The following is an 11,317-nucleotide window of genomic DNA, read 5'->3' as shown; positions in this document are numbered from 1 at the left end:
ACGGCTTCATCACAAGCGATCCTGCTCACATTACACATACTCATTTGGTCCATTGTTTTTATAAAACATTGAAAAGAGCAGCTGTAAGGATAGTCTTATAAGCACTTAATACATACTGCAATTGTGAAATTTAATCACTTCTAAAAACTTAATATTGATACTTCAACTGTTATTGCATTGAAATTTTTTACTTTGAAAACTATCTACCTGAATTTGTTTGGATTTCAGTAGCCAAGGTAATTTCAAGTTGTGCAATTTTAAAAACTTGTAGCAGAAGTATCTAATGTTCAGAAATTACACTCAAGTTGTTCAAATTAAATTAGTCATTTTTGGATCCAAAAAATTCCAGTCAACAACTCAAAATGCTTAAGTTGGACAGGTGAAGGTCAGACATCAGAATTCAACATGAGTTTCAAACTTAAACATCGGGTTTAAGTCAAGTATGAATGGAACTGATCAGATCTCTGTCCAAGCAGTTTGCGTTCTGTCAGAAACGTTTTCAGTTTTTGAAATTGCAAAACCCCAAGCATTCAGTAGTAATGAAATTTTACAATTAGGTATTCAGTTGCTTATTAAATTAAAATTATTATGGTCGTATTTCTTGGCCTCCATACAACTGAGGCAAAGACACCAGCTTTCTTTAAGAATACCTCCAACTCAAAAAGAAAATACTTACCACTTTTGACTTTGAGTTAATCAAATCATCACAGAGTTTATTTCAATATTGGCATATTTCAACCATAAAATAAGGGCCATTATATACAGAATGAATCATTAGGTCAAATAATTACTTGGACTTTTGGAGTTTTAAATTAAATATATTAGATATAGAACAATTTACAGTAACAGTTTATATATGATTACAATAAAAGCAAAGCATACAATTACAATCATCTGTGTCTGAATCATGATTAAAACAACGTTGCATCTAGGATCCACTTCTTGGGTTACAATGCCACCACACCAATTCTTTTAAGTCCTGCTTGCAAGAGTGTGAGGCTCTGCTGACAGTTTAAGTTGGTTGTGCAGCCCATTCAAATGACTTAACTCCAGTTGGGCTGACTTTGATCCAGTTAGAGGTAAAACATGGGTTCCAAGGACCTGTAGCTCGAGGAGACTTTTAGGCTGCTGTTATACTCCAAAAAGCTCATTTCACATGTCCACATACGAAAAATGACGACCAAAATGAAGCACCAATTTGATCATTACGAGAAGCTTTGTCCATATTTTTACTCCAGTACACCATCACTGGCAACATGTCAGACATAATGTGATTCATTGCAGGCCATGCATTTTCAGTTTACTGCCATAGAGTTATCATAGTCTCACAGCATGTAATGTCTGCTCCCTTTGTGCCTAAGCTCCTCTAGCTGGTGGGAAATAAGTAAACCTCACTCACGAGTCACAGTGAGTATTCCTGTATTTCACTGGCAGAACCGCACTTGAAATCAAATTTAGAGTTTGCACAACATGCTCTTGAAGATGGCTCTGTGGGCAAATACCAGCATACTTACAGCCTTGAGGTCTCTCAAATAATGTGCATGCCAACAGGAGGAGCACATAGGTTGCAACGGGTGCAGACAACTAGTAACACAAGAAGTAAACCAAAACCACTGGCCTTGAAGACTTGGACAAACTCAGAATTAATCAGCTGACATTGGTGACCAGCTGCAAGTGGATTGGGGGGTTGAGTATGTGAAAAAAAAGTTTGGCTGGCCAGCCTGCGCACATTGTGGCAATCAAAGCCAAATACAAAGCTTCTTTTGGTCGTACATCCATGATTTTGTTCATCAGAACACAGAGAATTCAAAATAGTTTGGAGTACACAGCCATCCTCACGTCAAATTCATCACCAATCTAAAAATATGCTAAATTTATACAATTCTTGATCATACAGAAAAGTCCCCACAGTTGAACTGCTACACAGGGCTGCATTTTAAGATATCAGCATTCAAGTCTGATCAACTTTGTGGCAAGCCGAAGCACGTAAAAGCAAAACCACTGACATCCTGTAAGCTTATCTGTTACACTCAACAGCGCCAGCCCAATCCTGGCCTCCACCCTGCATGCTTTGCACTTCCTTCTGCTCAGCAAAGGGCAAAAATAAGGTCCTTTAATTTTAGAGCCATTGTGCTCTGTAGTAAGTCTCATTGATCCATAAGGTCCAGTTTTTCATTGAGAACTGAAACAGGAAATATCTAACATATTACAGTAGAAGTCCTATAGGCAACACGAATAGCTAAGGAGGGATGCAACTGGAAAAGGCAGAAAGGTTCTTGGTGTTCAATATGGGAGGTATCTGAACAGATATGAGTGCTCAAAGTTGAAAACCAAGGCTTGTGTTAGGGTTTCAGTAACTTGTTGAAGGGCTCAGGTGCAAACGGTGGATGACCTCCCAAGAGAGACAAGACTGACATGCCATCTCATTGTAACTTGATGAGAGAGGAATTACAGGCAGCACAAACAAACACAGTCTCTCTCTGGGCCTCTGGAGCTGAAGAAGAAACAGAAATAAGACAATGTGATCAGTCAAAAGTCAAAGAGCAGATAAGAAAGAAGAACAGAGACAGGAGACTGTGCTTTGACATGATGCAACTGTCATGCAATTTTATCAATCAGTCACCTGTCGACATGAAATATTTGAACATTCTCCCTTCTCACCTGTTGCTCCCATGCAAGATCTCAGCACTTTGAAAGAGCAGCATCGGGAACAAAAGCTGTTGCCACAGTTACTGCAGTTCCTCTGCAATAGGAAGAGACATCGCGTTGAAGCTTGTGCCAATGGAAAAGTAAGACAAAATTAAATATGATGATGACGTGATGCCTAAATATATCTTTAAACAAGTTTTCAGTCTCACCCTTTTCTTCAGCACTGAGAAGACGGCATTGCAGCTAGAACAGTTGCCTTTGTAGACAGAAAAAGAAACATAACATTATGAAAAGCATATGTTCACAAAACGCTCTTCTTTCATCACTGAGGTATAATAAGAGGGAGGAAAAAAAATACAGTGTCAGAGCAGACTGACCTGTGCTGGTGGTGGGGTAGCGTTTACGCAGTTTCTCTGTCAGCTTGGACACTTTGCTGCGTATTGGTTCGTTGCGACTGAGGAGACCATTTTCAGAGATGGTGTCATACTCAGGAGCTCCAAGCGGCCCATCATCATCCTCCTAAAGAAGATGGAGGAGGAGGGAGAGACAAAGAAAAAGGCAGACTGAATAAGACACTTACATACACTGTAAGCTACAGTAATTGGAGTAAGTCTTTTATAGTATGAAAACCTGGCCAGAATACTGAGCCGAACTCAGCAGTACAGCTGAACTGGATGAAATTTATTATTACAATTACAGCCAGTTTAACTGATAGATGTTTGGCAAATGAATCAAGCATGATGATGGCAAATACTTGGACTACTAGGGAGATAGATCGAGAGAACAAACATGCATGTACATGGAAAAATGGATGTATGTTTATACAGGATCTATTTGCCAAAAATGAGGACACCAAACCCCTCACAGAGCTGAGAAAACAATACATCTCTATACTTACCTACATGTTGCACAAATAGGACTTGTTAAAAAGTTCCCACTTTCTGGAAACTTAAAGCTGGGTGGTGATGTTATTTATAACCAGTGTGCAAAATACCCTGTGACAATTGGGAGTCCTGGTGCCGAACAGAGTAGCCATACATCAGCCACTAGATCCCAGTAACTATACAAGAACGAGTGCAGTTGTGTGTCGTGTATTGAATGTTTTACATATGCAGAGGCGGAGCAAACTGCATTCAAATGACATAAATGCTTTGACTGAAATATATTGTTATTTTGTTATATAAAAATAAACCTTACTGTGTCGATAAATGGAAAATAATCAGACACGTTGTTGAGACCCCGTTCAAATTTAATTTTCAGATTTTCAGGGGATCCAAGCTGTCAATTAGGCCTAAGAGTTCACTGACAGGCAAAACTACCACTTCACATGACAGCAATAAGATGATACAAGAGGTCTGCCCTCAACATACAAGGCTTTCAGAGAACAGGTCAACTTGTTTCTCTTTGGTGTGCAAAAAAACACCAATTAGCAAAAGAAAACGTGACTTAAAGCATGATGTATATGTCATTATGCATCAAGCTAAATTTGTGTTTCATATGCTGTAATTAAATACCTAAATGTTTACAATATGGTTTCCATCAAAACACACACACGCAACATAAGATTAGTGGGTCCATCTCACTAAATCGGTTTGAGGAGGGAAAAGCTGATGTCAATGACACAATATGACGTCTCTATGGTGATGAACAATGACCAGATGTCCTTGTGCAATGGTTTCACTGGAGCCACAATTACGGGCCTGCAAATTATACAGCACTACCTATCACTACTGCATACTCATGCTCAGGGAACAGACACAGGAACAGATGGATGGATGGACTGATGGAGGGTTACCAGGAAATCTACTCACCACTAAAACCAAAGGCGTTTCCTTCTCGAGAAGCAGAACAACACATGAGAACGACGTTACCCACAAGCATTGATATTCAGTGTGACTACACATGAACATACATACAAAACCAGGCTTCAACGAGCAAAGCAGGAGCTACACCACAAAAGTAACCTCACACAAGCTTCCAACACATGAAATAGTTGTATAATAAAACAGTTCATGTGTCAAGTGGGTTTATAAAAGCAAAATTACTGAGTGGCAGTGCACTAGCCTCTTCTAAACAGAGGTGGGGTGACACACTCACCTGCAGGGAAATTGCATTTTCCTGAGTGCAGAGGAAAGCAGAAAGAAAACAGGAAGTAACAGGAAATATGTCGTCAGCATGAAAGGGGTTTTTCACATTTAATGCAGAGATATGAGAGAGGTATCGATCTTCCTATCTAACTCTATACAAGACAGCAAATAAGCACATTACTCAAGATGTTGTACTATTCCTTTTACATTTACCAGCACATGGCTGCTGTAATGATTCTTTTTATCCTGATGTGTCTTTTATCACTTATCTAACAAGACACATCTGACGCCCGGACGTCCATAATTCCAACATCAGATCTGATATTATGAGGAAGAAGTTAAAGGTTGCCCGAAAAGAATAAAAGCAAGGGATCCCAGATTTGGGTAAAAAGTTTTAGGATTGTATTTACCTCAATAGCATCCTTAAATTCATCATCAGGCTCTGCCTCCTCAGCTTCCTCCACACTGCCGGGAGACAGATCCTGCAATAAAACACACACACATTAATTCATAAATACCTGTTGTAAAAGCACCTCAGACTGCTGCAGGATGTTATAAACTGCAGGATGATCAACAGATATTCTTTAACCTTGATCACAGATGAACATAATATTATTTTTGATGGGTGAATTTTTCAATTCACTGTTGCCTTGTTGTGACCATGAGGCCTCCAGAAACATACAGTCACATGAATCTGACCCCTTTCTATGCCTTTGGCTGAGAATAAAGTCACAACAGGATGGAGCAAATCCATGCAGGGATATGCATTATGGTACTGGGTGAATACATTGAGAGCATGGGTTAAACTGGATAAGAAGCTTACAGCCATGGTTGGTTTTAATGTAAATCACAACCACTAAATCCTTCAGTGTTCAAACCCACATGCACTTTTCTCCACACTGTCCTCCATCTGCTCACCTCCAGACTAGTTGGTGTGGGGGTTCTGTCCAATATGTTGCCCTGTTCATGTTCTTCACATGTCACCTCTGAGGCCTGGACCTGGCCCACATGGAACAGCTTCCTAAGGTCCAACAAAACTGGAACAAAAGAAATAACACTTGACTTTATTTTCTTAAAGGGATAGTTCTGATGGCTGATGGTGAGGTAAAGTGGTGAAAATATTCTAAATATAGTGTACACTTAATTATAACACTTATTTTTTTAGGTTGCCCTTTTTCTTTTAGGTGGTTAAAATATGTTTTGTTGCTGTCCACGGCAGTACTTTGTTTAGCTTCTGTGCCGGTACTCCTGCCTGCTTCTCCAAACTGGAGGGTGCAGACCACCATATACTGCAAGTAATACACTGACTATGGATAAATACGACCCCACATGTGAAATGTCTCTTTAAGTTAACCTGTTAGTGTACGTCCATGCTGTTATTTGACAGGATGAACTCACCTCTGCAGAAGTCTCTGTTCCACAGGAAGATGGCGCTGTTGAGCCCGGCAAGCACCCAGCCCACAGGAGCGACATAGAGCAGACTCAACACTATTAAAATGCCTCCATAGAACCTGGAGGGGGATTTAACAAATGTCAGGTCACACCACTATGTAAGTGACTGATCAGCCAGTATATTCTTACAGTGATTAACACAGTAACCTTGGTGTGAATAAGACAGTATTACACATAAGCTGTTCACAAGAGTCACCCTGCAAATTATGTTACAACATCAGTTTCCCTTCAGTGAAACTAGAATACTCAATGGCTTTATTTGTTTATGCTTATACCGGATTTGACACTGTTTGGTTTAAAGTAACCACAAGTTAGTTCTACTGTAGTAAATCTATGTAAATATGGCTACTGACAACATCAGTACAGAAACAAATAACCAAAGACAGCAGCTCTTGAGTAATGACTCCTCAGCTACACAAGGCCATCTCTGTGTGTTGTGTGTGTGTGTGTTCACATGCAGACCTTGATGACTTGGTGTGATTGTCCCAGTACAGGACCTTGTAAAGAGTTTCAGCTGACTGACAGGCAGAGGACAGCATGTCATCCAGGTGCTTCAACCTGGTGAAGACAGAAAACATGAGCCCACCCACAAACACAAACACCAGAAGAACAAAGATACACTTCCACCCACACAATAACAAATGTCCTGTACAAATGTCACGTATATGTAGGACACATGAGTACAAGCCACAGTGTGTAAACTTGTTCCAAAGAGGGCAACTGATGGATATTTTCACTGTCAGTCTATGAATTACTTTTTCTATTAAATCTTTAATTTATAAATCATTATTATAAGATTAAGATTGAGATTAAGACCTTCTTTATTGTCATTTCTCAACACTCACATCCAAGGTTAATAATGGTAATGGCTATAATGGTACAGTCTGTGACCACTAGCAGAGCTGTAGTTGTTGGTTTTGATGATCGACCCCATACAAGTTTGTAATGTGCTGTACACGGTATCAATGTGGCCATAAAAGTAAGACTGAAAGCAGATATAAACAATGCAGGATAAAAAGAAAACATGTTTTACGAGGTATGAAATGAATTGAAAAAGTTTGTGAGGCCTCAAAAGTATCCATTTTTACATTTTTGGTGAAAAATAGTGAAAAAATGTGGTGAATCTTTGGATTTTGAACTTTTGATCAGACAAAACTTGACCTTTGGCTCTAAGACAATATAAGAGGCATTTTTGCTACTTTTTGGCATTTTATAGACAAAACAATATCAATTAATAGATTAAGCGATAATGAAAATAATCATTAGTTGCAGCCCTAAATAAATCTTAACAAAAGTGACTGCGACACAGAGGTGAGGAGCACATAATTCTAAGTGGAGAGGCATCTACTCCACAATTTTTTGTAAACAAATTTAGATCCAGATCTGGATTAAATACCCAAAGTCAGTTGCACACATGCGTAAACATGCTCTCATTGCCAAACTACACATCAATACAGGAAATAACCCAACCCCCTGCAGCATCTGTCTTACAGGTCTTTGACTTCCAGCATAGCCTCCTGTTTAGTGAGGTGCACTGTCTGCAGGTCTCTGCGATGTACAGCATGATAGCGCCTCTTCTGGAGCTCCGCTTCCGAGGATCTGCCCACGCACCTGTCCTGCAGGTAACCCAGGGCAGCAGGCACTGTCACTGCCACCACACCCACTGAGAACCAACCCACTGATACCAGAGAGGCAGACAGAACAGTGAGTAGATAAATTATTCAAGTGTCTTTTTAAACACCACACTAAAGATGGATAAATATTAATGCCTAATGCCTCATCTTACCTTCATTAACAGTGCAGAAGAAGACATTGAGGAATATACAGACAAGCAGAGAGCACACGGGCATCTTCCATCTGAGGGATAAAAAAATCAACATGGAAAACTGCAATATAAATATGGCTTCCTGCAATCCAGGCCAAAAGCAATTACATCAACTGATTGTCAGGCAGGCCACAAATAAACACACATACACACCCGAGCAGGAAGCGTGCCAGCTCCACCACATCTGCAACTGGTTCTAGGAACAGTGCCATTCTCTTATAGGACACAACCATGTTGAGTAGGTCAAAGTTGGGGGTAGACCGCGGGCTCCCCAACTCAGAGGCGTCTGGGGACCCAGGAGTCTCTTTGGATAACGAGTGTACCAGCTCCCCCCGTTCCCCTGTACCCTGCGAGGGGTCCTGGGATGCTGCTGCACTGTGCATCATCATTCCTGTACAGCGTGAGGAAAAGAAAACAATCTTGACAGTGAAAGGGCAAAAAGATTCCCGGCTTAATGTCACAGCCCCCTAAATAAATATGCTCTGGACCCCGCCTGTAAAACCTGCTTACATGGAGTTACAAGCAGCATATAAAGCTGCGGGTATGATGTTTAATCTCTATCATCTGATAAATAAACAGCAGCAGGTCATGGAGTTGATGTGGTAAACTTTAATTTCCACTTTTCCCAACTTTTAAGTCTCAGCAGAAACCGTGTGACACATTTTTCGTCTGGATTCAGGCGGGACAAGCTGAGTGAAATGTGTGTTTATTACAAGTGTCTTATTAATGTGTGTTAAGTCTGTGTTTGAAGTGTGTATGAAGCTGTTGATACACATTTTGTTTATGTGGCACAAAGAGCCATAGATTCAGGTCAGTAATACAACCTTTTCAAGGGTGCACTGCATCTAATGAAAACTATTCTTGGTACTGTAAATTGAGACATTTTTGAGTGAGTTCCTGGTAATTAAAGTTGCAGTCAAGTATTTGATTAAGTACTGTAGTATTGTAGCAATAATAATAGTAAAGGAAAGATTTTAGAGCTGCAACTACAGATAATTTTCATTATAGATTCATCTATTGATTTCTTTCTCAATTAATTGATTAGTTGCTTGGTCCATAAAATGCCCAAGATGCAACTTAAAATGTCTTGTTTTGTCCCAGTAAACAGTTCAGAAACCAAAGATATTCAGTTAACTATCATAGAAGAATAAAGAAACCAGAAACTGAAGAATCTGGAAACAGAGAATTCTGGCATTTTTTTCTTTTAAAAAATGACTCAGAATGATTCACTGATTGTCAAAATAGTTTGTGATTCATTTTCTGTCAATCAATAAATCAATTTATTGACTAATTGTTGCAGCTGCACAAGATTATAAGAGGGTGTAGTTGGTTTAAGTTTGTCTGAACATTTACTGTCTCAAAAAATAGTTAACTGAGACTTAAAAGTTGGGAGAAGTGGAAATTAAAGTTTAAGAGTAGGGATGCACTGATCTGAGTTTTTCAGTGCCGATACCCGGGCTTTGAGTATCTGCAAATAGTACCGATCTGATACCAGTGTTTAATTAATAAGCTTTATGCCTCACTGTGTGGAAGAGACTGGGATCATTCTTTTATGTGTAAGACAACATCAGACTTGACTTAAACATTGCTGTAATAACTTAGTAAAACAAAACATAACAAATAAATACATAGATATAAATTTACTGGATAGTTATTTATTAAAATAATAGTATCCGATACCAGAGCAAGCTATTTGAGTCAGTATTGGATTGATATCAGATATCAGATATAATTTTATCTCTATTTAATAGTATATATATTTGGACATTTAGGAATGTGCACATATGATTGTGAACAAAACTTTCTCCCAGTTATGTGCATACTCCTGCTATGATCACTGATGTAAACTAATCTTCAAAAGAGCTACTTTCTTACTATACAAGTAATCTTAACCTATCACTCAGCTACATGAGTGGTTTTGCTGTAACACACGAATTTAGAGCATTTATTGTGTCCTGAAGAGCACCTGATTCGCTACAATAAGCAACATCCTCAAATCAGGGCCTCAGTGTTGTGGCCTGTGAGATGCTGTCAGACAGGAAAGTTAATGCATGCTGACAGACGGACACTATAAATATCTTATCGTTACTTCAGCCCAGTTAATATGATCTGGGAGATAACTTACCCCGACCTACGTTTTCAACAACAGCCAACTAGAGAAGCAGCAGCAGCAGCAGCAGAGAGAGGGAAGCTCAGGCGAAACTAGCCGACATCATCCGCCTGCAGGAAGGAAAAGCCTCCACATTCAACGGCCTGGTCAACATGACAGCAGCCCGGACTCCTCCATGAGCATTAATGTGTATAAAAGAAGTACTTTTACAAAAGTGCCGCGCTGTCTGCTGCGAAAACCGCCGGATAAAAGCAGCTATTTTGACTGTTGACGGCTGCTCGGTCCCAGCTAGCTGTTAGCACTTCCTCGTCCAATTCAGGCCAACTAATTGATAGAAGAAGAAGGAGCATATGTCCGATGTAGTCGATCACAGAGTGGTATGATCTTTGGATGATGAAATGAATTGATGTGGACTTTCTAAAAAAAAAAAAAAAAAAAACACTATGGGGGCTTGTTTGAGGGTTGGATTATTTTGGGCTATTACTGAGGTATAGCCACGCATTCCCCACACAGCAACATTTCCTGTGTTCATTCATGATTGTTGTCTCACAAACAGTACTGGTTTAAAAAATTTCAACCAGTAAAAGTTGCACGTCCTCTCTTTACTGATAGAGTCTCATTACTGAGTAGAAATGACTCATGGCAAAAGTTAATTTGACCTTACTTTGTGTGCACATTTGATGGCATTTGTGTCAGCAACTGCAATTTGGAGCTTTGTTTTCATTGCTGCAGGGCGGGTGGGGAGTCAATAAGAGAGAGGGAACAGAGATGACAGCTCATACAGGGAATAAAGAAAAAATATGAATGAGGATGGAGGAGAGCAAACAGAAGTATCAGTGTGGCAAAATAGGCAAAACTATGAATCTGATCTCTGTGTAGCAATGCAATTATTTCTTCAAACCTATAATATAAATTGAATTGAACTTTTAATGCTCTGTGTTGCGTTGAGAAGTTCACTGGTCCTGAAACACAGATATTCACTTAAGTGGGAAATATAGCCCTATAAACACACACACACATAAACTGCCCCTCTTTTTCCTTATTAATACATCCAATCAAACTACTGAGTCAACAAACGGGCAGGGTGTGATGGGACGTGACTATCTCCTGGGACACTAGAGTGATTCCATTAAGCCTTAATGAAACAGTTTAGCAGCTGCAGCAGGTTCATAAGTACCTAATCATTTATAACTC

At 39.6% G+C, this 11,317-nt stretch overlaps 1 protein-coding gene across 3 annotated transcripts; it reads right to left on the bottom strand.

Annotated features, from left to right (window-relative positions):
* Nucleotides 1–686: 686 nt before the first annotated feature.
* On the bottom strand, nucleotides 687–10,527 carry zfyve27 (zinc finger, FYVE domain containing 27). Of its 3 annotated transcripts, none has more exons than XM_042394685.1 (13): nucleotides 10,139–10,527; nucleotides 8,167–8,404; nucleotides 7,975–8,045; nucleotides 7,680–7,866; nucleotides 6,651–6,746; nucleotides 6,135–6,247; nucleotides 5,655–5,773; nucleotides 5,147–5,218; nucleotides 4,747–4,767; nucleotides 3,027–3,168; nucleotides 2,859–2,905; nucleotides 2,662–2,743; nucleotides 687–2,494 (listed from the first exon to the last, which is right to left on the bottom strand). In XM_042394685.1, the coding sequence occupies exons 2-13, from the start codon at nucleotides 8,400–8,402 to the stop codon at nucleotides 2,424–2,426; spliced, it is 1,257 nt and encodes a 418-aa protein (XP_042250619.1). In that variant the 5' UTR covers nucleotides 8,403–8,404; nucleotides 10,139–10,527; the 3' UTR covers nucleotides 687–2,423. The 3 variants fall into 3 exon arrangements, with proteins under 3 accessions (XP_042250619.1, XP_042250625.1, XP_042250634.1); XM_042394691.1 differs by having other exon boundaries at nucleotides 10,149–10,527; XM_042394700.1 differs by lacking the exon at nucleotides 4,747–4,767 and having other exon boundaries at nucleotides 10,139–10,521.
* Between the last annotated feature and the right edge of the window lie 790 nt (nucleotides 10,528–11,317).

The sequence above is a fragment of the Thunnus maccoyii genome, chromosome 2 (genome assembly GCF_910596095.1).
Source record: "Thunnus maccoyii chromosome 2, fThuMac1.1, whole genome shotgun sequence".
NCBI lineage: Eukaryota > Metazoa > Chordata > Actinopteri > Scombriformes > Scombridae > Thunnus > Thunnus maccoyii.
The sequence above is the reverse complement of the archived record's forward strand: the minus strand, read 5'-3'. Positions and strand labels throughout refer to the sequence as shown.